Source organism: Engystomops pustulosus, chromosome 3, assembly GCF_040894005.1.
Source record: "Engystomops pustulosus chromosome 3, aEngPut4.maternal, whole genome shotgun sequence".
Lineage (NCBI taxonomy): Eukaryota > Metazoa > Chordata > Amphibia > Anura > Leptodactylidae > Engystomops > Engystomops pustulosus.
The window spans coordinates 21,978,098-22,005,678 of record NC_092413.1 but is presented as its reverse complement, the minus strand read 5'-3'; the positions used below and the strand labels follow the sequence as shown (position 1 = coordinate 22,005,678).

The 27,581-nt window shown below is 43.3% G+C and overlaps 1 protein-coding gene across 1 annotated transcript in view; it reads left to right on the top strand.

The window, feature by feature from the left end:
• Nucleotides 1-27,581, top strand: part of LRPPRC (leucine rich pentatricopeptide repeat containing) — a 101,520-nt gene that overhangs the window by 32,921 nt on the left and 41,018 nt on the right. The window contains exons 17-23 of the mRNA XM_072140266.1: nucleotides 4,342-4,448; nucleotides 6,435-6,512; nucleotides 6,764-6,796; nucleotides 8,463-8,579; nucleotides 13,627-13,757; nucleotides 15,748-15,833; nucleotides 22,921-23,128. Of these exons, the coding sequence (XP_071996367.1) occupies nucleotides 4,342-4,448; nucleotides 6,435-6,512; nucleotides 6,764-6,796; nucleotides 8,463-8,579; nucleotides 13,627-13,757; nucleotides 15,748-15,833; nucleotides 22,921-23,128 (760 nt within the window). The remainder of the gene's footprint in view (nucleotides 1-4,341; nucleotides 4,449-6,434; nucleotides 6,513-6,763; nucleotides 6,797-8,462; nucleotides 8,580-13,626; nucleotides 13,758-15,747; nucleotides 15,834-22,920; nucleotides 23,129-27,581) is intronic.

Below are 27,581 nucleotides of genomic sequence, written 5' to 3'. Positions count from 1 at the left end.
CATCTCTTATCTATCCATCCATCCATCCATCCATCTCTTATCTATCCATCCATCCATCCATCCATCTCTTATCTATCCATCCATCCATCCATCCATCCATCTCTTATCCATCCATCCATCCATCCATCTCTTATCCATCCATCCATCCATCCATCCATCTCTTATCCATCCATCCATCCATCCATCCATCTCTTATCTATCCATCCATCCATCCATCCATCTCTTATCTATCCATCCATCCATCCATCCATCTCTTATCTATCCATCCATCCATCCATCCATCCATCTCTTATCTATCCATCCATCCATCCATCCATCCATCTCTTATCTATCCATCCATCCATCCATCCATCCATCTCTTATCTATCCATCCATCCATCCATCCATCCATCTCTTATCTATCCATCCATCCATCCATCCATCCATCTCTTATCCATCCATCCATCCATCCATCCATCCATCCATCTCTTATCCATCCATCCATCCATCCATCCATCCATCCATCCATCCATCTCTTATCTATCTATCCATCCATCCATCCATCCATCCATCTCTTATCTATCCATCCATCCATCCATCCATCTCTTATCTATCCATCCATCCATCCATCCATCTCTTATCTATCCATCCATCCATCCATCCATCTCTTATCTATCCATCCATCCATCCATCCATCTCTTATCTATCCATCCATCCATCCATCCATCTCTTATCTATCCATCCATCCATCCATCCATCTCTTATCTATCCATCCATCCATCCATCCATCTCTTATCTATCCATCCATCCATCCATCCATCTCTTATCTATCCATCCATCCATCCATCCATCTCTTATCTATCCATCCATCCATCCATCCATCCATCTCTTATCTATCCATCCATCCATCCATCCATCCATCTCTTATCTATCCATCCATCCATCCATCCATCCATCCATCCATCTCTTATCCATCCATCCATCCATCCATCTCTTATCCATCCATCCATCCATCCATCCATCTCTTATCTATCCATCCATCCATCCATCCATCCATCCATCTCTTATCTATCCATCCATCCATCCATCCATCTCTTATCTATCCATCCATCCATCCATCCATCTCTTATCCATCCATCCATCCATCCATCCATCTCTTATCTATCCATCCATCCATCCATCCATCTCTTATCTATCCATCCATCCATCCATCCATCCATCTCTTATCTATCCATCCATCCATCCATCCATCCATCTCTTATCTATCCATCCATCCATCCATCCATCTCTTATCTATCCATCCATCCATCCATCCATCCATCTCTTATCTATCCATCCATCCATCCATCCATCTCTTATCTATCCATCCATCCATCCATCCATCTCTTATCTATCCATCCATCCATCCATCCATCCATCCATCTCTTATCTATCCATCCATCCATCCATCCATCCATCTCTTATCTATCCATCCATCCATCCATCCATCCATCCATCTCTTATCTATCCATCCATCCATCCATCCATCCATCTCTTATCTATCCATCCATCCATCCATCCATCCATCCATCTCTTATCCATCCATCCATCCATCTCTTATCTATCCATCCATCCATCCATCCATCCATCCATCTCTTATCTATCCATCCATCCATCCATCCATCCATCCATCTCTTATCTATCCATCCATCCATCCATCCATCCATCCATCTCTTATCTATCCATCCATCCATCCATCCATCCATCTCTTATCCATCCATCCATCCATCTCTTATCTATCCATCCATCCATCCATCCATCCATCTCTTATCTATCCATCCATCCATCCATCCATCCATCCATCTCTTATCTATCCATCCATCCATCCATCCATCCATCCATCTCTTATCTATCCATCCATCCATCCATCCATCCATCCATCTCTTATCTATCCATCCATCCATCCATCCATCCATCCATCTCTTATCTATCCATCCATCCATCCATCCATCTCTTATCTATCCATCCATCCATCCATCCATCTCTTATCTATCCATCCATCCATCCATCCATCCATCCATCTCTTATCTATCCATCCATCCATCCATCCATCCATCTCTTATCTATCCATCCATCCATCCATCCATCCATCCATCTCTTATCTATCCATCCATCCATCCATCCATCCATCTCTTATCTATCCATCCATCCATCCATCCATCCATCCATCTCTTATCCATCCATCCATCCATCTCTTATCTATCCATCCATCCATCCATCCATCCATCCATCTCTTATCTATCCATCCATCCATCCATCCATCCATCCATCTCTTATCTATCCATCCATCCATCCATCCATCCATCCATCTCTTATCTATCCATCCATCCATCCATCCATCCATCTCTTATCCATCCATCCATCCATCTCTTATCTATCCATCCATCCATCCATCCATCCATCTCTTATCTATCCATCCATCCATCCATCCATCCATCCATCTCTTATCTATCCATCCATCCATCCATCCATCCATCCATCTCTTATCTATCCATCCATCCATCCATCCATCCATCCATCTCTTATCTATCCATCCATCCATCCATCCATCCATCTCTTATCCATCCATCCATCCATCCATCCATCCATCTCTTATCTATCCATCCATCCATCCATCCATCCATCCATCTCTTATCTATCCATCCATCCATCCATCCATCCATCTCTTATCTATCCATCCATCCATCCATCCATCCATCTCTTATCTATCCATCCATCCATCCATCCATCCATCCATCCATCTCTTATCTATCCATCCATCCATCCATCCATCCATCTCTTATCTATCCATCCATCCATCCATCCATCCATCCATCCATCTCTTATCTATCCATCCATCCATCCATCCATCCATCCATCTCTTATCTATCCATCCATCCATCCATCCATCCATCCATCTCTTATCTATCCATCCATCCATCCATCCATCCATCCATCCATCTCTTATCTATCCATCCATCCATCCATCCATCCATCTCTTATCTATCCATCCATCCATCCATCCATCCATCTCTTATCTATCCATCCATCCATCCATCCATCCATCCATCTCTTATCTATCCATCCATCCATCCATCCATCCATCCATCTCTTATCTATCCATCCATCCATCCATCCATCCATCTCTTATCTATCCATCCATCCATCCATCCATCCATCCATCTCTTATCTATCCATCCATCCATCCATCCATCCATCTCTTATCTATCCATCCATCCATCCATCCATCCATCTCTTATCTATCCATCCATCCATCCATCCATCCATCTCTTATCTATCCATCCATCCATCCATCCATCCATCCATCTCTTATCTATCCATCCATCCATCCATCCATCCATCCATCTCTTATCTATCCATCCATCCATCCATCCATCCATCCATCTCTTATCTATCCATCCATCCATCCATCCATCCATCTCTTATCTATCCATCCATCCATCCATCCATCCATCTCTTATCTATCCATCCATCCATCCATCCATCCATCTCTTATCTATCCATCCATCCATCCATCCATCCATCTCTTATCTATCCATCCATCCATCCATCCATCCATCTCTTATCTATCCATCCATCCATCCATCCATCCATCTCTTATCTATCCATCCATCCATCCATCCATCCATCTCTTATCTATCCATCCATCCATCCATCCATCCATCTCTTATCTATCCATCCATCCATCCATCCATCCATCCATCTCTTATCTATCCATCCATCCATTGGCTTGACATAGGCTGCTGTGCAACTGAAAGTTGCAGGGGGTGACATAAAGATCTCCCTTTTTCCCCACTCCCTTTGGCGTGCTGCCTTGCTTTGGATTATTATATGCATTCATCACTCTTGTATCTCTACCCCCCTCACATATCTATCATGTATAATGAAGCTTCCAGCGCTGCTCAGTTAGTAGTGATGGACTTCTATAGACCCTGCACTGCTGTCTCAGGCAGACCCCGGGGGGGACAGCAGTAATATTTACATGTCCTGTACATTTCCCCCGTCCTTCCTTAGTTATTGAACAAGGTAATAATGATGATTAAAAAAAAAAAAAAAAAAAGATAAAATATAAGCAGACATTGAAGATTTGGTAGAGAATCTGTCTTATGGGTCTTATAATAATGAATGTTGTGTGCAGTCGGCAGCTGCGGCGCATCGTCTCGATGCCTCAGTGATCATTGTTGCGGTTGCAGCCTCTCATCAGGGTGACATCTCACACCGAAATGATTTCTTCTAAATTAATCTCGATAACATGACAGTCCCAGTAATTTCACCGCAATGCTTTTCTCTTCTTCTTGTTTTTTTTTTTCTTTTTTGCTGTAGATTTTCTTGGCTATTTTCTGTATTACGTGATTGACAGAATGAGTGACTCGGAGGCGCAGGCCATGGAGGAGCATCTGAGACAATACTTCCATCAGCTTACCGAGATGGTACCATTCCCAGTTCTCTCTTCTACATAATGCCTGCTCCGGCTGACATGTATCTATTAGATTTCTAAATTGCTGCTTTTAAGTAAAACCAGACCACTTCTCAGTGTCATGCTAGAAGTTGGAGACGTGAATTATGTCGGAAGATAATTTCTTTTGAGACCGATTTCATTTAGTCTGTGTTTTAAAACTCGGATTTACGTATATATTAAGAAGCGTCTGAGAGCAAAACTGTAATAATTGTTCATGGCAACCAATCAGAGATCACCTTTCATTTTATAAACTGCTGTGGGAAAATTAAAGCTGAGCTCTGATTGATTGGTTGTTATGAGATAATTGTACTTTCAGACACTTAAAGGAAACCTACCACCACAAATCTACCTATAAAGGTAGATCGGGTGGTAGGTGAATCAATGGGACGTGAGGAGAGCCCTTTTAAGGGCTAATCCTCACGTCCCCGCACTGTTTTATAAACTTTTATTACCCTAATATGTTAATTTACTTATGCGGCTACTGGGGCGTGGAGTAGCCGCATCTGAGGTTACACGAGGCGGCTACTCCACGCCCCGGTAGCCACATTACCCCTCCTACTCACCATGTTCGGCGCGTAGCTGCGCGCCCTCGTCCGCCGATCCTGCCGTCTGCGCATGCGCAGAACAGCAGGCCCGCGCCTGCGCGGTCACTGCTCTGAAGCCTGGGCTGCGCAGGCGCGGGCCTGCTGTTCTGCGCATGCGCAGACGGCAGGATCGGCGGACGAGGGCGCGCAGCTACGAGCAGCTGCGCGCCGAACATGGTGAGTAGGAGGGGTAATGTGGCTACCGGGGCGTGGAGTAGCCGCCTCGTGTAACCTCAGATGCGGCTACTCCACGCCCCAGTAGCCGCATAAGTAAATTAACATATTAGGGTAATAAAAGTTTACAAAATAGTGCGGGGACGTGAGGATTAGCCCTTAAAAGGGCTCTCCTCACGTCCCATTGATTCACCTACCACCCGATCTACCTTTATAGGTAGATTTGTGGTGGTAGGTGCCCTTTAAAGGGCAACTATCACCAGGATGAAGGACTGTTATGAAATGAGCCCGAGGGGCTGCAGGCTACATACGTGTTAATGGAGCTTGGAGCCCCTCAGGCTAATTTTATTTTTTCTTTAACTGTATTTATTGAGTTTTTCCAATTTTGTATGAAAACAAAACCCCAACATAGGGTCAACAATACAAACATTGGGTCTGGGGCCAAAGGAGAAGGGAAAGGAATGGGAATGGAAAAAAAGGGAGAAGTTGTATCAGGTCACTATGTTCCATTGAATTCAGAATGGCCCCTCAGGCTCATTTGCATAAAGTCTTTCATCCTGGTGGGAGGAGTCCTTTAAAGGAAATCTACCACCTGAATCAAGGATTATAAACTAAGGACACTGATGTGCAGGCGTGTGCCCCCTCCATTAGGATCTGCTTTTCTTTTAGCTTCTTATACCCTTGTTTTTTTTAAGAATAAATGGCGTTATAAATTATGCAAATGAGACTGAGGGGCTCCAGGCTCCATTAAAACCTATGCAGCCTGAAGCCCCTAAGGGTCATTTGCATAATTAGAAAATCCTTTTTGTGTAAAAACCAGGGAATAAGGTGCTTAAGACCCAAAACCACTTTGTCTTGGTTTACAGTCCTTGATCCTGGTGGTAGGTGTTCTTTAAATGAAATCTACCATCCTGGTAAACCAGTGACATTCATAGATCCAGGCACTGTGACTGTGGTAATCTTATAATTGTCATCCTTGGCCTCCTTCCTTCTAAATATCAACTTTAAAATTATGCTAATGAGGCTGAAATGCTCTGGAGAGCATTAAATGAGCTATTCCTTGCTGCAGCTTCACAGGTTCTTACACTGTGTAGGAGTTTATCAAGCTTGATATTGATGGTACATTCTATTTCTTTTAAGCAAACCCCCCTCCTCCCCATTTTCTACCTTCCATAATTTAGTATTCTTTGCATGTGCAGGGCTTAACGATTGACAGAAAACAGTACCAAGGCATCCAGAAGTTATTGGAGCGTCACGGAGTGCCCCAGCTGAATGAGGTGGGTCTGACCACATCGGATTAAAAAAATAAATTATCTTATTTCTGGAACCAATTTGCATATCACATGAGACTTTAACTTCATAATATAGTTTTATTCTTTAAATATTTTTATATGTAGCATTGGTAGATGATAAAGTGAAAAGGATTGCACACGTTGTCTTCTACTCAAGTTCTTCTTCAATCCTGACGAGATACAATATTTTTTTTCACAATTTGCATCTTCATATATCTGTTTTTTTTTCTTTGTAGGATCTAAAGAAATTGTTGAAATCCAATGATACGGTAGGTTCATAACGCAATCTATTTTACTGAAATGGAGTCTCCCTTCATCAATCTTCTAACCAATGACACAACCACACTGTGAGCTACAAGATATTGTTCTGTACGTAAATTGGGGAGCTACAATACATATAAAGTAGCCTTCTCTCCCCCAGCACATCCAATCTATGGTCGCCCTAGCGCTGTTCATCCTGACAATCCGATCTAACTGCCCCGGACATCATCGATTGCCAATTCCTATGCACCCGTGACTTTCCTGCGCATGCGCAGTAGTTGCTGTTATCTTCAATTGTGATGTCCTATGTTCATACTAAGTAAGGTCCAATTGTCCACGGAGAACCCAGAAAAACCAACCTAACGCAGGCCCAAAAAACTGAATAATGATGTGACCCAACAATTCATAGAAAAACCCCATTTAAAGGGTCATGTAATGAATAAAGTTCCTGATTCTGTCAGCAACCATAAGGGGGAGCTAAAGGCATACAGACTACGGTTGTTAATAAGCTTAAAAATCTACCATCAAAGTCCATTGTGATAAACCAGGGACATTACTCATAGATCCAGGTACCGTGACTGTGGTAATCTTCTTATATTTGTTATCCATGGCCTCCTTGTCTCTAAAATCAACATTAAAATTATGCTAATGAGTCTGATGGGCTTCTGTGGAAGTTATCAGAGCCCATCTATGCTGAAAATTGACAGGCTGTTACAATTGGAGAGTGTGATTTGCCGCTGCAGTGTAACGGCTTGTGAAGGCTGAGTACATAGCGCTTCTGTAACACACTAACAAATATCACAGTCCCGGTACCTGGATCAATGAGTAATGTTCCTGGTTTATCAGGATGGAATTTGATTAAAGATTTCCTTGGAGAAGTCAGCGGGTTTTATCATTGTCAAGATTGTTTCTACTGTGTCTTTAGATGCAGATGTATGATAGAGTAACCTATTAGGAAAAGAGTTGGGCGTCTCTGTGATGGGATCCCCACAGATCACGAGAACGGGGGTCCCATGTACCCCAGTCGGACCACTCATCGCTCCTTGAGATGTCCGGTGCAGTCGTTTGCACACGGTGCAGTCGTTTGCACACGGTCTCTATGTAGCAGACAGAGATTACCTAGTGCCGCGTTCGGCAATCTCCATAGAGATGAACTGGACATCCTGACAATGTTTGACCAGCTGCTTTGGGCCATCTCGAGGGGTCACATGACTGAGATCCCCACTGATCGGCAAGTTGTTTTTACACGAAGCAACTTGCTAATCGGTGGGGATCTCAGTCATGTGACCCCTCAAGATGGCCGGAAGCAGCTGGTCACACATGGTCGGGATGTCCAGTTCATCTCTATGGGGCAGATGGAGATTGCCGAACATGGCGCTCGGAAATCTCCGTCGGCTGCATAGAGATGACCGGGGCAGTCCGACCATGTGCGAACGACTACTCTGGTCATCTCAAGGAGCGATGAGTGGGTCCGACTGGGGTACATCAGACCCCCGTTCTCGTGATCTGTGGGGGCCACAACACTGATACCACCACTGATCAGCAATTTAGGCCAAATCCTCTGATTAGGACCTAACTTGCTTCATGGGAAAACCACTTTAATGGTTTTATTAGATAACACATCCGCATAGAGGTTTGGTTCTAATAAATCGTGCCCCCCCTGCCCCCCTCTAGGTGGAACCAGTTGAAAGCCCCGCTGTCCTGGAGGAAGAGCTGGCCAGACTAGAGAAAGAAAATCAGCCCATTCAAGCCGTTCTAATGAAACTTCTAGGCTTCCTCCGAGCAGCAAAGGTAAGAGTCAGGGCCTGTAGTCGAAGACAGTGAAAAGGCCATTGACCACATAAAGTTATTACACCTCCAGACAGGGGTCTAGTTAAGGCTAATTCATTAAATAATATATGGTGCAGATCTGAATGGAAGAGCAGGACTTGATTCATTGTATTTTTAGAACCTAGAATACCTTTCCACAGTCCCGCTGTTACTAACACCACACACAAAAGGAATGGTTACACATCTCTCCAGAGACCATAAAAGCTTCTTCGTTTTTGCGGTTTCATTTTTCACTCCCCACCTTCAAAAATCTATAACTTTTTTATTTTTCCATGTACAAAGCTGTGTTATGGCTTATTTTCTGCGTAACAAATTACACTTCAAAATGGTGATATTTAATATTCCATGCCATGTACTGGAAAACGGGCAAAACATTCCAAATATAGTGAAATTGGTGAAAAAAACGCATTTGCGCCGTATTCTTGTGGGCTTGGATTTTACGGATTTCACTGAGCGCCCCAAATGACATGTTTACTTTATTCTTTGGGTCGGTACGGTTATGGGAACACCAAATTTGTATAGGTTTAATAATGTTTTCATACATTTACAAAAATTAAAACCTCCTGTACAAAAAAAATTTGGGGGATTTTGCCATATTCTGGCGCTAATAACTTTTTTTTATACTTTGGTGTACAGAGCTTTGGGAAGTGTAATTTTTTTCCAACTTTTAATGAGGTTTACAAAGCTATCATTTTTAGGACTGTACGACCTTTTGACCACTTTTTATAGAATTTTTTAAATGGCAAAAAGGTGCCATGCGATTCTTGGCGCTATTTTCCTTTAGGGGTTAAACGCAGTGAAAAATGGTTATTATATTTTGATAGATCGGGCATTTTCGGACGCGTCGATAGCTAATGGGAGTCATTTACTAAGGGCCCAATTCGCAGTTTCCCGGTGTGTTACCCGAACATTTCCGATTTGCGCCGTTTTTTTTTTTTTTTTTTTTTTTTTTTTTTTCCTGAATTGCCCCAGGTTTTTGGCGCACACGCGATTGGATTGTGTCGTGCCGGCATGCACGCGGCGGAAATCGGGGGGGGGGGGTGGGTGGTCCTTGTCGAACGAAAACCCGACGGATTCGGAGAAGCCGCCGCGTTTAAAAAAAAAAAAAAAATGTCGCTTCACTAGGAATAGGATTGTGAACTCCGGTGGACCTTGGCGGACTTCAGCGCAGCAGCGACATTTGGTGGACGTCGGAGGAACTGCCTTAGTGAACTGCCGGAAGACCCGAATCCACCGCAGAGAACGCGCCGCTGGATGGCGAATGGACCAGGTAAGTAAATCTGCCCCAATGTGTTTATGATTTTTACTATTTATTTATATTTATATCAGTTCTAGTGAAAGGGGGGTGATTTGAATTGTTTTTTTAATAATTTTTTTTATTAATTTTTTTTTACTATTTTTCAGACTCCCTAGGGTACTTTAACCCTAGGTTGTCTGATTGATCCTACCATATACTGACAGAAGGGAGGGGGGGAAAGCTCGGCGGTGTACTAAAGAGACTTGATGACTTGGAGGATTCACGTGGATGCCCACACGACTTGGAGGTTTTAGGTTTAATCTGTTTCTAGTAAAAGACACTAGCAATGTTTAAAAAAAATTAGAAGTCCATGTTAAAAAAACGCTATTGGAACCTCAAAACCTTATGTCGGGTTTAGATATTACGTTTCCTTCTGTCCGTTTCATATTCCAGTTGCTCTGGAGTGTAGAAGTGCAAGGGGTTAAGTCGGACACATGCCTGCGGAGACGACTGTGCGCAACAGGTCTGATAGGACTTGTCATCCGTGCGGAGAGTCCTCCCGCAGCCGCGGCTCTCTTCACTTCTATCTATATTGTCAAGCAACAGATATGTGTTTCCAATGATTTGCAAGTCAAATCCGGTCATTTTTAATGCCGGGATTGAAATTCCATTTTCCTGTGGAGGCAAAAGCATTTCTGCGAGATAAAGGTATTCATACTATCCGCCACCAGACATCCAGCCGCACTTCATATTCATTTCTTGAGAGCGCCTACAATTTATAGGATATCATCAGACTTTTGGGGGCAATTTCTTGTTCTGAGCGATTTTCATGCCTTACCCTTAGTGTGTATTTTTTTATTTTTTTTTTTTCCAGCGAGGAAATGATTGCGGCGGAGTATTTTGTATCTCTGGGAATCCACTTTGAGATTACTTGCTTGTGACAACATTACAGATAACATAGTATTTGAAGGCTGAGATAATTTAAAGGTTTAGTCCTCGGCAGCCTGTGTTTAGAGGAACGCTCGGTTTTGTGCAGGCGACATTTTAACTAACCTTTTCATGCACGCTTATCGCGCCGCGGAGCCAGTAATTGTGTTCCGTGTTTAAACACCTCGTAGTCATCAATGGAGCATCCAGAAATTTGGGAGGATATTTATTCACCTCTCAGTTTTTTTTCTTATTTTTAGTATGACCCTAAAGATTTCACTGTCTTTACAATTCGGGGAAAAACCCCAGTGGGCCTGTATCACTCCGGTACTTCTGGTTTTGAGCCTGCACGAAACTGGAAATCACAGGACCCACTTTATCCAATCAGAGGCCTCCTCAACAAGGGGATTCCACTTCCGGTGTTGTCTTACAGTCTGAGGAGGCCTCTCATTGGATGAAGCAGGCTCCAAGGCCACGCCCTTCACCCCACCCCCAGAACTTCCAGTTGTTCCTAAGCCTTGAACCAGGCATACCAGAGAAATCGGGAGCTGGAGCGGGCTAAGGCTGTCTGGTAGCTTTCTTTATCGTTAAAACGCCTTTAAAGGGCATCTACCACTAGGATGAAGGACTATATGCGAATGAGCCTCAGGGGCTCCAGGCTCCATAGGTGTTAATGCAGCCTGGACCCCCTCAGGCTCATTTGCATACAATCTTTCATCCTGGTGGTAGATGTCCTTTAATCTCCAAAGCATTAGTACACTATGAAGCCTCCTGTGCACAGGTTCCCTTTACATTATAATGGAGCCTTAAAGAGAACCTGCCGTTGAAATTTATCTACCCAAAATAAGTACTAAAAACTCTGATTAAAAAGCATTGTCCTTATCCCTACATGGTTCCATTCCAGGGCTGTAATGATAAATTCAGTAAACTTATAAGTAACTCACCTGATGTGAGTCCAATGAGGTCTATTGAGGACCTGCATATTCAGTGATCACTGCACTGCCCTGTCTCCTTGTTCCGGGGTACATGGGGTAGATGTTGCACATGTGACAGGACATTAGATGACATCACTCAGGTCACATGACATGAATTGCTGAATATTTAGAAGAGGCATGAGACATGGGGAGGAGTAGATGGGAGGGGCTGACTGAGGGGGGGGGGTGCTCCTTCAAAATTGCTTATTATCTGTAAGGGGAAGAATTTTCAAGCTGCTTTGCTATCCTCTGCTCTGAGTAACTGCTGTAGTTCCGAACTGAAAGCCTGCTACATATTTTACCCAGAGTAAGATGGAGCTGTAAAGCAGCTTTAGATTTCATGGCATGGCAGTGTTGGGACACTCCTATAGCTTCACGCCCAAGTATGATCCTAGAATATGGATCCATTTTGCTGCTATTATCATGCACACATGTATTATTTACACAGCTGCTGGTGCGGCTACTCTGCACGGTTCACAATTTTGCATTATAAAATTTTGTCATAGACTCCCTTTAAATAGGCTTTATGACAAGGGATAACAATGTGGAAATCCTATAAGCTTTACGCTTTCCTTTTTTTAAATGAAAAAGCAATGCAAATTAAGACATTCTTATATGGGCAGTACCTTTCCTGCAAAAATGTACATAAATCAGTAGTACAAAACACATGTTTGTTAGCATGACGGTCAGGAGCTCACTAAGGTGGCAGATTTTACAGTCTCTATGCAGAAGGAAAGGGGCTGGGAGCCACAGCAGCTAGGTCAATAGGGGAGGAGACTGGGAGCCACAGCAGCTAGGTCAATAGGGGAGGAGACTGGGAGGCACAGCAGCTAGGTCAATAGAGCAGGAGACTGGGAGGCACAGCAGCTAGTTCAATAGAGCAGGAGACTGGGAGGAGTCACAACAGCTATTTCAATAGGGGAGGAGACTGGGAGGAGTCACAGCAGCTATTTCAATAGGGGAGGAGACTGGGAGGAGTCACAGCAGCTAGGTCAATAGTGGACGAGACTGGGAGGCACAGCAGCTAGGTCAATAAGGGAGGAGACTGGGAGGCACAGCAGCTAGGTCAATAAGGGAGGAGACTGGGAGGCACAGCAGCTAGGTCAATAAGGGAGGAGACTGGGAGGCACAGCAGCTAGGTCAATAAGGGAGGAGACTGGGAGGCACAGCAGCTAGGTCAATAAGGGAGGAGACTGGGAGGCACAGCAGCTAGGTCAATAAGGGAGGAGACTGGGAGGCACAGCAGCTAGGTCAATAAGGGAGGAGACTGGGAGGCACAGCAGCTAGGTCAATAAGGGAGGAGACTGGGAGGCACAGCAGCTAGTTAAATAGAGCAGGAGACTGGGAGGCACAACAGCTATTTCAATAGGGGAGGAGACTGGGAGGAGTCACAGCAGCTAGGTCAATAGGGGACGAGACTGGGAGGAGTCACAGCAGCTAGGTCAATAGTGGACGAGACTGGGCGGCACAGCAGCTAGGTCAATAAGGGAGGAGACTGGGAGGCACAGCAGCTAGGTCAATAAGGGAGGAGACTGGGAGGCACAGCAGCTAGGTCAATAAGGGAGGAGACTGGGAGGCACAGCAGCTAGGTCAATAAGGGAGGAGACTGGGAGGCACCGCAGCTAGGACAATAAGGTAGGAGACTGGGAGGCACCGCAGCTAGGACAATAGGGGAGAACACTGGGAGTGACATCAGTTTGTTCAGTAGAGTTAGGGATCGGGAGGAGTCTCAGCATCTAGCTCTCCATGCAAGAGGGAGGAATGGAAAACTAAAGAGAGGCAGATCAATAGTTGTAATCTATTCTTTGTATAAAATTTCATACAAAATCACTTGCTTGAGAGTAAAATATCTACTATTTTTTTATCGCAGGATTTGCCAAAAGCCCTGCAGTTGAAATCAAAATATGAGGACGTCTTTACTTTTGGCATGTATATGAGGCTACTCTCTATGTGCTGTGAAGAGAATAACCCACAGGAGGCACTAAAGGTGAAGAGAGAGATGTAAGTACTGTAGTCGGGATCACGTTTGCTCGTTCATGGTACGCAGCAGACATTGATCCGGGGTAATGATGGTGCGCTGTCACTCGGTGGGGCCAGCTGTTGTGACGGCTCTGCCAATATTCGCAAGGTTAAGACGTGAATGTACAAAGAGCTATTGACATGTCTGGGGTAGAGGGCAGCGAGTGTCTTGTGGAATCAGTTTCTGCTGAGTTGATGGCTTCATTGTCGGTTCATCGCACAAAACGGTTGTGTGTAAACAATGTCATTAAGCCCTCAAGAATTTACCGAATTGTATCTCTGTCCACAAAATGGCCTTCTCAGTCCCCATGTGATACCTTAGAGTAAATGTCCTCATTATAGACATTATTTGCGATTTTCAACTTTTTTTTACACGTTTACATGGTAACAGACTACAAACAAACTCTACGTAGTCGGAAGATCTATTTTGTTTAGATGATCTGACTACTACAAATACAGGCAGTCCCCGGGTTACGTACAAGATAGGTTCCATAGGTTTGTTCTTAAGTTGAATTTGTATGTAAGTTGAAACTATATATTTTTAGAATTGTAGTTCCAGATAAATTTTTTTTTTTTTTTTTGCCCCAGTGACAATGGGAGTATCAAAATTTTTTGCTTTAATGTGACTAAGAATTATCAATAAAGCTTCATTACAGACACTGATCATTGCAACCGGGGACTAAAGTAAAGCATATAGAGGGCTTCACCAGAGGGCAAAGGGGGACAGTCTTTAACTAGGGGTCGTCTGTTAGTCTGGTGTCCTTAAAGAGAACCCGTCATGCAAAATAACCCCCCTAAACTAAATATATTTTCATAAAATGCCATTAGAGAGCATTGCCTCTATCCATTCATTGTCCCTCTACATGCCTGTAAACCTAAGCAATGAGGTCCTAAAGCTGTATGCAAATGACCTGTGAAATGTCCAATGAAGCATTAGCATATTCAAGCTGTCCACTCTATTCATGAGTGGGAGGCACAGCCACACCCCCAGTGCATGACTGACAGCCTGTATAATGATGTGAGGCTGTATAATGATGTGCTTGCTGGTGGCCACGCCCCCTGCAGCCTGTGTGTGCATGTGTGTGTGTTTAGGAGAGATACAGCAGCTCCAGGCAGCCATGTTACAGCAGAACATGTCAGATTCATGTGTAGCTGATGTCTGTGTCTCTCACCTGTATATTAGGAGGATGCAGCATGTCAGCAGATGCAGCACACACACTAGCCATGCTTTACTATACATTACACACAGACATGAGCAGGGGGAGGATAGGGGAGGGTTAACAGGGGTGACATCACTGCCTCTGACCATGTGACCAGCCTCATTCACATGATAAAAAAATAGATGATTTTACAATGAATAATGTATGAAATAACTAGATAAAGGCTGGGATGGATCCTTGTGAGCTGCTCCAACAGGTAGTAGTAACAGGACAAGTGACACAGACCTGATGACAGGTGTCCTTTAAGTAGGGGACCACCTGTACTGTAAATAGATAGAGGTTTGCTATATTCCGGAGTTTTCTGTTTGAGCGTTATTCATTCAGTTAAATCATAACAGCAAGCTAATGAGCGCCCTCTAGTGGTGGCGCAGACTTTATAATCTTTCGATATGCAAAATGTTTGGAGCCATGTTTATGAAAACTTGAGATAGATCGTTATACATAAATAATTAAGGGGGGCGGGGCTAGGATTAGAACAACTTTACTGCTTTCCTACAAGAACAGCGCCACACCTCTTCACAGGTTGTACTTGATATTGCAGCTGAACTTCATGAGCTGCAGTACCATTAACAACCTGTGAGCAGTTGTGGCGCTGTTCTACTATGTTCTATGACCAGACGGCATTTTGAATTTCTGGATTTTCCATTGAATTTGGCTTTATTCCAGTGAATGTCAAAAGTGCCAAATGTTCTGCCTCTCGTCTCCGTGTATCAATGTTCATAATCGGTTTTCTCCCTTTCTCTCTCACGCAGCGATCAGAAAGGATTTTCCACTGTTGCCACCACTCAGAAGTACATCACCCTCTTAAAGGTTCTCACCGAGAACGGTTTAATAGACGGTACGCCACTTGTGTACATGCATTATGTTGTCTGGTAAAAGTATCTTGCCACCGAAAAAAAAAAAAACTAAAAAAACCCCAGCCTTACAGTTAATGGTATATCATGCCCCCGAAAGTGCTTGAACATTTTGCATACAAATTTGCATGTGAATTCACCCAGAGCCGCTTGGCCAGTGCAGGCCATTAGTTTTAATGGCTTGGCAGGCTTGTCATTTACATTTGCACAGCTCAGTGGCTTCTGCATTTCTGTAGCGCTTTTTTTTTTTTATTAGCTTTGCTGTTTGGATGGAGTTTGAAGATCATGACTTATGGCATAAATTGCGTATGTGCCCAGACTAATGGCTTTGTTTGTGCTTAAGGAGGTCTGATGGCTGGAGAAAAACCTAAAACTCTAACCTCCTTGGAAAGGGACAGTCGTGCCCCGGTAGTGTGTGCTCGAGCCGGTGCTTGTTTATATACATGTACATTTATAGGACGGTCTGTGTGTACATAGAACTTAGATTTTAGGTATGTCTATTATCCATTTCTATGTGCTTAGATATTTTAAAACGTTTATTTGGTAAACTTACGTTTGATGTTTTATTATATTTTCTTATCTTCTAGATTTATTCTTTTTTCTTCAAATTATTTTCAGTTTTTTTTTCAAATTTTTTGAATAATTTTTTATAGTTTTCCCTCTACCCTTTCCCCCTAATACTTATTTTTTTTATCCCCCCTCATGCTTGTTTTTTATCCCCCTTATGCTTATTCCTCCCACTCATGCTTATTCCCCCCCCCCAACACTCATGCTTATTCTCCTCCCCCCAACACTCATGCTTATTCTCCTCCCCCCAACACTCATGCTTATTCTCCTCCCCCCAACACTCATGCTTATTCTCCTCCCCCCAACACTCATGCTTATTCTCCTCCCCCCAACACTCATGCTTATTCTCCTCCCCCCAACACTCATGCTTATTCTCCTCCCCCCAACACTCATGCTTATTCTCCTCCCCCCAACACTCATGCTTATTCTCCTCCCCCCAACACTCATGCTTATTCTCCTCCCCCCAACACTCATGCTTATTCTTCCCCCCCCCCCAACACTCATGCTTATTCTTCCCCCCCCCAACACTCATGCTTATTCTTCCCCCCCCCCAACACTCATGCTTATTCTCCTCCCCCCAACACTCATGCTTATTCTCCCCCCCCCCCAACACTCATGCTTATTCTCCCCCCCCAACACTCATGCTTATTCTCCCCCCCCCAACACTCATGCTTATTCTCCTCCCCCCCCCCAACACTCATGCTTATTCTCCTCCCCCCCAACACTCATGCTTATTCTCCCCCCCCCAACACTCATGCTTATTCTCCTCCCCCCAACACTCATGCTTATTCTCTCCCCCCCAACACTCATGCTTATTCTTCCCCCCCCCCCCCAACACTCATGCTTATTCTTCCCCCCCCCCCCAACACTCATGCTTATTCTCCTCCCCCCAACACTCATGCTTATTCTCCTCCCCCCCCCCCAACACTCATGCTTATTCTCCTCCCCCTCCCCAACACTCATGCTTATTCTCCTCCCCCTCCCCAACACTCATGCTTATTCTCCCCCCCCCAACAATCATGCTTATTCTCCCCCCCCCCAACAATCATGCTTATTCTCCCCCCCCCCAACAATCATGCTTATTTATTTCTAATTTTTCCCAAAGCATCTACTTTATTTTTTTTTCCTTTTTTTTTTTTTAAATTGCGGTTTCTACTTTATCCATGCCTCAAAAAATTGGCATTTCTCAAAAAAATTTTGTTGTGAAAGAAAATGGGCAAAAATGCTATTGGATGTGTGAGAGATCAGGGAAGTTTTAGCAAAAATAATAAAATAAACACTGATGAAATAAGTGTGAACTTCTCCTAACATACGTCCGCTGCCTGCACAGTACTGTTGTTTATGCAATCCATTGTTTTTGCTAACTGCTATCACACTGCCAATGTATCACACTGCCCCATATGCGGCGTTTTGCGCATAACAACTACCGCGCCCTGTGTATGAGCGGCCGGTCTTCTCTTATTCCTGCCTCTGTTTGTTGCTTGGACATTCTTTTTCTACTGACAGTAATGAGTGAGTGGACCTCACTTGCCGATGACGCTAGGGCCACCAAAAACGGACAACGGATCCCTTGTTGTCGGCCCATGAAGGGCACACGTGGGGCTGCAACTAGGCTTTATGTTTGAGATCCTGTTGGTCCAGCTCTCCCAAACCAAGAATGGCAAATTTTTTTCAGTAGTAAAACCTGTACCCGCTTTCCCAAAGACCTACCCACCGATGGTAACCACTGGGCCTCTTAGTTAACACTGTTGCCCTGTACGGCTCAGGCCTCCTTTTTTTTGTATGGGAACGAAAGCATCAATTTTGTGTGTATTCCCCAAGCAAAAAAAACCCAAAGAATATATAATTAATTTAGTAAGTACTATTTGAACATAGTATAGATAAATTTCCTTGAGCTAACCGCTCACTCACGTGAGCCATCAGATCCGGGACGCACAAGTCCGGTGCATGAGTCGTCAAAGGAGATTTTTCTGAGATTTCAATGTATGTTTCAAAACCGACATCTCAATTCGCTAAAAAAAAATCTTGAAAGTTAATTTCATGGCCGTAAAAAAAGGTGCATAGTACAAAGGAACATAGCGTTTCAAAAACTCATGAGTAAGAACAGAAATTGTGTTGTTCGAAGCGCGTAGGTCCTTTGTACTATGCACCATTTTTTTTAATGGACATGAAATAAACTTTCAAGATTTTTTAGCGAATTAGAGTGCCGGTTTTGTACCTACTATTTTTGGACTATTTGTACATAAACCAGTGTGAATGCTGACCATCTCTGCGCTAGTCTTGGGAATATGTTGGCACTTGATTATTGAGACATGGGTCGTAGAAATTGTAGTGTTGGATATGACTTTAAATTGAAAATAAGAAGTGGCGCCTCTTTTTGTTCCTGCTGTTTCTGGTAAAAAAAAAAAATAGATTTTGAACTTTTTTCTTTTAATTTCTTCACTTGCTACTTTTGTTGAGAATTTACCCCCGGGTATTTGGCTACGGAGCAGAAAGTTGCCCTTGATTCAGCTGGTGACCATATTAATGTTTTGAATTAAGAAGCCGGCGGGGCGTCCTTCGCTTCCCATAATGCCGAGCTCCTTTTATTTACATAAGGTCGACGGTGTTTAAATATGTGAAGATTTGCCGGCGCCTTCCAATTTTCATAGAGGCATGGCGGAGTCGCCGCGCTCACTCATCACGCATCTCATCAGCTGCTCCGCAATATGGCCCTCGGTACAGACATTATGTGCTTGGCCAGGCTGCTGGAAGGAAATTTAGCTTTAAGCTTTCCTTTATTGTTTAAAATATGTACCAGCGTAGGGAAATGTGCAGAATCAATGAGCCAATGCATTGAATATAAATAAAGCAGAAGTAACGCGCTCGCCTCTAGCCCCGTGCAGGACGGCCACTGGTGAGGAATCCACATTTTCTACGCTTTATTTGCAGAGCGTAATTATTTTCTCGACTGTTGCCTTTTCCCCCCGCGACTTGTGAGAAAACAACATTAAACTGGTTTAACCCTATAGGTGTCATGATTGGGCATGTAATTGTCATTCTTTTTTAATGAGAAGTGACATTTCGTAACCTTGACTTGTCTACCCCCCCCCCCCAAAAAAATATCTCCTCAAGTCCAAGTCGTTAGATTTATCATCACTACATCTTCAGAATTGTTATAAATGGGGTTTGTGTTTTGTAGCCTTTTGTGTACAGCAGCACAGAGTGTTTTAGGTTGTGAAGATGGATCTTTTTGTCGTAGCCAAGATTGCAGACTTTATCCGTAGTCCTGATCCTAGACAAAGGGGGGGGATTTATCAGAACTGTGGTGGCAAAAAGTGGTGTGTCCCTAATTGCACCATTTTAGCGGCACAAAAATGCAAAGACACGCCCATCAGACTCTTCAGCTAAATCCTGCCTTTTGTGTGAAGAAGCTTTATTGTTTTGAAATTCCCAACAGCACAGTGTTTCAGATCATTAGTGTGTTTAAAGGATATTAATACACGTCAACTGCATTTTTTTTCTCTTATTTTAGTAATGGGGTTGCATTGAGAAAATTCCTACACAGACAGTTGGCATGGGTTTGGCTATACACATCAGAGCTACCTCCCTAAAATCGTAGTAAGATACAGATGGTCAATAACCTCTCATCCCTCATGTACGAGTCTCTGTACACGATCGAGGAAGTCAGGAAGGGCTTGGCTTATCTCACAGCAGTAGCTCAGTGAGCTACAGCTCAATCCCTTCCTCAATCAAGCCCTCTTGTGTCTCACAGCAGTTGGCTCAGTAAGATACAGCTCAATCTGCCCAGATTCTCTTTGTTGTCAGTGTTTGCCACCTTTATCACTAGTCATGAAGTGTAGAATTAGTTATTGTTCCCTCTGAAGCTTGTACACTTAAAACAATGTATTGTTGATATGTAGAGGTCATGTTATCGCCCATTGCGGTGTGGGGAAATAATTATTCATACATACGCCGTTCTGGTTTTCATTTTCCACTGAGCTCCAGCAATTTCCAGTTATTCGGACATGCGTCTAGCCGGATGTTTTAGGGTTCATGTGGCCACCTCAGAGCTTCAAATGATAATTCAGTTTTCCTGGGGAATTCACTTCCTGTGTTGTCCTGCAAGACAATTCATTAAGCCAGTCTCAAATCCCCATGGATCCTACAGCCTGTAGGCCTGAAAAGCTGGTGTAACCGGGGTACCGGATAGAATTGGTTGAGGGCTGTAAAGATAGAAGTTTGTTGTATAAATGCACTGCTCCTTGACAGAATTTAAGTGGCCATCTTATAGTTAGTACTACTACTGTTAATACTTCCATTACTCAGACCCATAATTTAAAGTTCTTGTCATAATCTTTGGCTGGTGTAGTTCTATGGAAATTAACAAAGAATTGTGGGATACATATTCCTCTGTAGGGGTGGTATGAATTTGCTTTATGAGGAAATATTTAAAAAAATTGCTGTCGACCATCTTAAGACCAAGATGAGATTCTTGTAGTTACCAAGACGCTTTAGGTTTGCATGACATCCGTTGTAGCCTGCGGTTCTTCATGACTATTCGCTTGGTGACTGCCGACAACGGTGTTAATGTATAGATGGTGTCGTCTATAGGATGTCAACTGTGATTAAGATCAGACAAGATTCTACCATTTCTGGTTTTCAGGAGACTCCTGGGAATAGCAGAGATATGTAAATGTAGTATGGACAGCGTGTCAATACATTGGCTGTGTAATGGAGCGCGTCGTACACGGTGTCCTCATTACTGAGAAGCTAGCGCTCGTTCACACACTACTTGATGAAAGATCACATCACCTCTCCCTCTCATATATTTAAAAATGTGTGTACTCTCCTATAGAGCAGTGTTCATCTACTACTGTTTGCATATATCAGATATTTTTACAAGTGGATTTTGGGGATTTCTTATGGACCCTGTTTAGGAGGCTGGATAGAGGCCTATGACCATGATGGATGCCTCTTAAAACATGAATGTTGTTGGCTTCATTTAGTTGGTGCTTATGTAACAAGTATTAGATCGATGGTTTTCCACAATCCGTGCCCCCACGATCGGCTGCCCGATCCTCAAGGCTATCTGATGGGACACTACTGAACGGGCCCTTAACCACACCTGAATGGGCCCTTAACCAATCATGAGAACTGGGGCTCGTTCCAAGTCCTTGATAAGAGAGGTCGAGCACACGTACTGCCACTCCTTTCAATTTTATGGGAGCTCTAGAAATGTCTTAGTACAGTACCCAACAACGACACTTGCTTTGACCACCAATAAAAGTGCTGGACATAACCAAATTCTGATGCTTGACTTGTATCAATCAACAAGAACGGGTCCCGTTTTCTTGTGATTATCGGGTTCTGTTTTTGTGATTTTTTTTTGGGATCCCAGTAACCGGACCCCACTGATCAGATAAGCGTTAAAAGGGTTGTACTAACAAAAATTTGCCAACTTATCCTCCCAGTTTCCAAGAGAATTAACAGATGAACAGAAAAATACTGAATTCACATGAAAGCCGCAAAAAAATCCTGTCAGGATAGCCATTGTATATGGTTGGGGCCTAGGAATCCTCTCATAGCAGTTTAGGCCTGGTAGATTAGATGCGATGTCTGTCTTTCATTAGAAATAAGTCCTCTTTTGAGTGTCCCCCCTCGCTAATCTCTTCCCCCATCACGGGCGTTCGAAATAATAGGGATGATGGCCATATGCTCATTATGTGCCCCTCTTAACCCCACAATTTCATGAGTGCTTAGACGTTAGATGAAACCAGTGCCAGTGTCTGTGAAACCAGAAGAAATGAACAGGGGAAAAAAAAAATAAATGTGACCTAGAGAAGAAGAAACGCGCCAGTTCTGGGCACCGAACACCCCCCTCCTCGTATCTCAAATGTAAATTGGTCAAAACATTTGCTTGTGCGATAATTAAGAAACAAGGCGACGTAAATCCCCTTTACTTATCCCACACACCAAAATGTTTATTTCTGCCTTCCTAATGAGGCTTAATGAGCCTAATGTTTTAACATGCAGTCTGTTGGAAAGCTTTCATTGGCTCGGCTTGTCTAATTAGTATCGACACAGCAAACAGACCCTATCGGTATCAGGCCATTAGTCTGGCTGTATATACACTGTAAATACATCTTTATTATCTGGCCTCCTGACAAGCCATCTGCTGAAGAAACAATGCCGCGATTTAGCAGATGTTGGCATTGAACGATAAAAGCATCCATTTAGTCAGATCGTGCCGCTATAGGGCAGACAGTACAGGGTTACACGGTGAAAGTGGGCACACGGCTCCTATCTGTAATTTGTAGTCACAGTTGCAGGGGAAATGATAAAACCACGCTATTGTGGATTTATAATTGTAGTCTCGTTTAGAAATGCAAGTAGTAATTAACTTGAAATCGGCATTATACACCAGAATTTACATTCCTGCTGGGTTGGAAATGCTGTTTTAATAACAGTTTGTTTTCACTCCATGAAATTACCTAAGGGTCCTTTTGTGTCGCTCTATTGTAGACGCTATTAACATTCTGAAGGAGATGCAAGAAAAAGATGTTCCCATGAACGAGTCCAGCACCGATTACTTCTTCCATATCCTCAACAACATGGCCTTGAAAGGGGACGTCCAGGCTGTCAACCTCTTCCACGAGTACAGCGTGATGATGGGGTTGATCTCTCCCAATGGACGGATGTGTGCCCCGCTGGTGATGGTACATCTAAAGAAGTAAGTAGTGGGGCCGGGAGATGTGACCGCTATTTACGTAAAGTTTAAAGCATAACTGTAAAGTGATAATGATTTTACCAAATTATTATATTATTTAAAAACAAACAGAATGATGTCCACTTTGTGCTGCTCACCTTTTTTGTTCCCAAAGGAATGGTATTTTCTGTTTTGAAGGTGTTTGACAAAAATCTTTCTGTCTATGCCCTCAAGCTGAGGCTGACCAAAGATCCCATGATGCCTTGTGTTCTCAAAGTAAATTCTCATTACATATAGTTTCCCACAAGTAAATGCACATACAGGATGTATATGGTGACCAGCCTAGCAGCTTCCATCACATGGAGGAGCAGGGAACTTATAATAAGCGGAAGAAATCAAAGTACACCAGTTACATGCCTCTGCTGTGTGAGCACTAAGGGATAATAGCTTTTCTGCACAGAGCTGTTACTGCCGATAACAGGGTGTGAAAAGGGAGCAGCATGAGGTGCGGATATAGACAAATTTCTGTTGAATCACAGACTGGGATGGACGGACTGAGGGGGAACAGGGGAGACCTTGTACAGGGGAGACCTCACTCCTCTGTGCAGGAGGCATCTGATCACATCAATCTCTGCTACATACACGAAGAGCTCTGTCACATGACCTCCTCTGTGAGCAGGGAACAGCAGCCCCTCCTCTCCCGTGAAACCGACAGGAATGTGCAGTAACACCTTCCTTGTGCAGACGCTGGCACAATGCTTTTAATCCAGTTCTTTCCTGTTTTTATATTTATTTAAAGAGGACATGTCACCCAGAAATTCGGCACTAGGATCTGGTTACTTTAGGTCACACTGATAATAATAATAATAATCTTTATTTATATAGCGCCATCATATTACTGATAGCGGAAACCTCCGATAACGCTATCTAACACCGCTGCGGAGTACAATAGAAACGCCGGGCCGACTGCTGCGCGTCATGCGGCAGACACCGCCCCTAATCCCACCCCCTCATGAATATGCCGGACCGCTTAGAGAGCGGTCCTGCGTTTTCATTGTACTCCGCAGTGGTGTTAGATAGTGTTATCTAAGGTTTCCAATAACGCTATCATTGTAACACTGCGGCATTTGTTTTAGCACTAGGAGCTGCTTACTTCAGCAAGCAGCTCCTAGTGATGAATTTCTTGGTGACCGGTCCTCTTTAAATGATGCAAAGGTTCTCCTTGTGGTTTCACTAAAACCCATCAGGCTCTAAAGTGCTCTGGCTATAACATGCCCATGTAGACCTTCCCTGCTGCTTCTGCTGGCAGAGGTGGGGAGAGTACAGAGGGAGTAAGTGTTAAAACCGGAGCTCTTGCAGCCAGATGGGCTCTGGTGACGCCCCCTATGGAGCCCTGTTCCGCATTTATGTAAATCTAAAAGTTTCGTTTACAACTAGTGATGATCAGACCCAAATCTGTACTTTAGCCAGAATTTGAAATTCGTCTCACCTCCCCCCACCACTCCCACGAACTGTGCTGGGTTTCAGGTTGGCCGATCTCACAGAAGCATCCATGTTAATGCTGAGATCCAAGTTTTCCCATCTGAACATTGCCCAATCAAGGTCCTTCTTCCATAAAATATTTAGGTAGTTAGGTCTCAATGTACCTTACTATGGCTCCAAATTTCAGTGGATTTAGTATATAGTAGGAAAATATTTCTTCCACATAGTTTATGAACAATTTGAAGTACCCATCAAAGACCTCGACGTTATGCCTTGAGCTACAAATTCCTCAGATCCTTAAGTCCTATTTAGCAAATGTGGGAGGAAAAAAATAGTCTGACCTATGACTCATAACTACTAGACCTTAAGAGGATCTAATGCTAATATCTTAGACACCTTCAGAGACTTTCTGTAGCCCATGATTTGTACAGTCACAGCAGTTTTGGCAACACAAGGTAGAGGACATATCCAGTATTGGGTTGGTGGCTTTGTTTTTGTTGATCGATATATAATTTACCAATTCTTCCGTTACTTTCTGGAGGCTTCTGAATAAAGACGTCCTGGGAGAGTGGGCCAGTCTACTTTGATCAGGGTATTTTTTTGCGGTTGGGTCACTAAAAAGGGTGCGCATGTCAAAAAGGTGGGAATCTCGGACAAAGGGGGAAGGGACGTGAACTGGCCCCAAAAGTTAAGCCAAGCACCAAGTGTGCCAAGTCTTGCGTAGCCACAGTAGAAGATGTTGCACGTGTGAGATCTCATACTACAGAGGACCACTGCTCGTCTACACTGTTAACTTTACATAGTAAATTAAAAAAAATCCTGTCCCAAATATCATCTCCTATGGTCACAATCAATCGGAAAGACGAAAGCAAACAAAGTCGTGCCCAACCCCAACGGGATGAGACGGTTCCCTCGTCAAGGATCGCTGAGTCGTAATTAAGTTACAATCGTGGCTATTGGTTTTTGAAGGATGATTGGTAAATGACTGGCTTGATGTGCTTTGTACGGATAGTGTTCGATAGGGTGAATGCAGTGGGTTTTTTTTTTTTCGTTTTTTTTTTTTTTCTTGTCAGAAAATCCCGTCGAGTCTGATAATGTAAATGTGGCATTTTTTATGCCGAACAAAAGAGCAAGGAAAGGAGCTATCTTGTCTAATCATTCAGTTGTTTAACACCGACTTCCAGTGTAGACTTAATTGGCTGGAAAGCACTTGACATGTGAAGTTGGAGCTGCTCGAAACGCGTGTTTGAGTAAATTTTAAAATAAGTGACAGCTAAATTGTACCTAGGGAAATTACAAAGCCTTCAACACAGTTAATTTTTTTTTTTTTTTGGGTTGAGGATTAGTTGTGGTGAGGATTTCATCACTAGTCTCCTCGAAGAGTCCCTATTGTGGCGGGATAAGTCAACGGGCAATTTGGCTTAACCCTCTCCTGCCTTTACGAATAGGTTACTTAGCTTTTCGAGAAGAAATTCCCAAGTTTTTCCCAACGTTCCGGGCATATGCTTCAGCTTTAAGCTGGAAGGATTATTTTAAAACACAATTTTTAAGATTTTTTTTTTTTATATATTTTAATTCTACAGTCTAGTTCCCTTTTCTCTCCTCCTCTAGTGATTTTCAGGTTTGAGAGCTTTTCAATCAGCAAAGCCCTTAGGTAAATTGCCACTTAGCTTTAAGCTTTGTGCGTAATTCTGCAGCACTTCTCCGTAATATCAATCAATATTATGCATTTGCCATTCTACGCCTCCCCCCCCCCCCCCAAATAAAGATATAAAGTGCATGTTGATGTATACGCGCACGTAGTGATTATATAAAATAATATAGCGTATAGCAATTCTAATACGCCAATGGTACAGACATGTAGAAATGTATAGCGATGTATGAGCGTTGAGCATGAGTTACAAGGCAGGAACCACCCATGTCGTCTCTGTATTGTAGGGTTTGTTCACACTTCTTTGACAGGGATTTTGACAGGGAATGTGTGGTATGTACACATCCTATGTGTAACTGTTAAAGGAAATTTTTTTTTCCCTCATCCGCACTGAAAAATCTGTGAATTTAGTTGGGAGTGTCTCTTACGGTAAAATGTTAGATATGTATTGATGGAAGCCAACGGTATGTCGATTAGTCCAGTAACTAATTTACTCCCGTTTCACAAGTTAGTGGGTAATTGGCTAATCGATGACCCCGTAACCAACTAATTTATTCTCGGAATTGGGGGAGGTCCCAATCATTATCGATTAGCAAGTTACCCCCAACCTTCATAGAAGGATTTAAAGTCATTGCCAGACGAATTGCCAAATATGGCACAAGACTTGTAGAAAGGAACACCGATTCTCGTACTCTATGGGGGAATCAGCGTTTAGACCGTTATCGATAAGCAAGTAACCCCCAACCTGCATAAAAGGAATGAAGTCATTACCAGACTAACTGCCATATATGGCCCAGACTTCTATAAAGGAACACCGATTCTCGTTATCGGTGGGGGATCCAGCGTTTAGACCGTTATCGATTAGTAAGTAACCCCCAACCTGCATAGAAGGAATGGGACCAGACTCCCATAAAGGAATACTGATTCTCGTTATTGTGGGGGTTTCAGTGCTTGGATATTAATTATTCCCAACTTACATAGAAGGAATAAAGTCCTTCCCAGACTAATTGCTATGTATGGGACCAGACTCCTATAAAGAAACACTGATTCTCGTAATCGGTGGGGGTTCCAGTATTTAGACTTGGTGTTCCTTTACTAGAGTCTGGTCTCGTATATGGCAATTAGTCCGGTAATTATTTCATTCCTTAATGGCAGGCTTGGGAGTAACTTGTTAATTAATTATAATAGTCTAGAGACTATTAAAAAAAATCACCTCCAAAGTCATTGGCAAATAAGTTGAGTAGCGTTACTTTTTGCCTAAAACAAATCCATTTTAGAGCCTGGAGGGAGATGTTAATATCAGATGCCTCCATCTTGGGCTCTGTAGCAGTTACAACCATGATT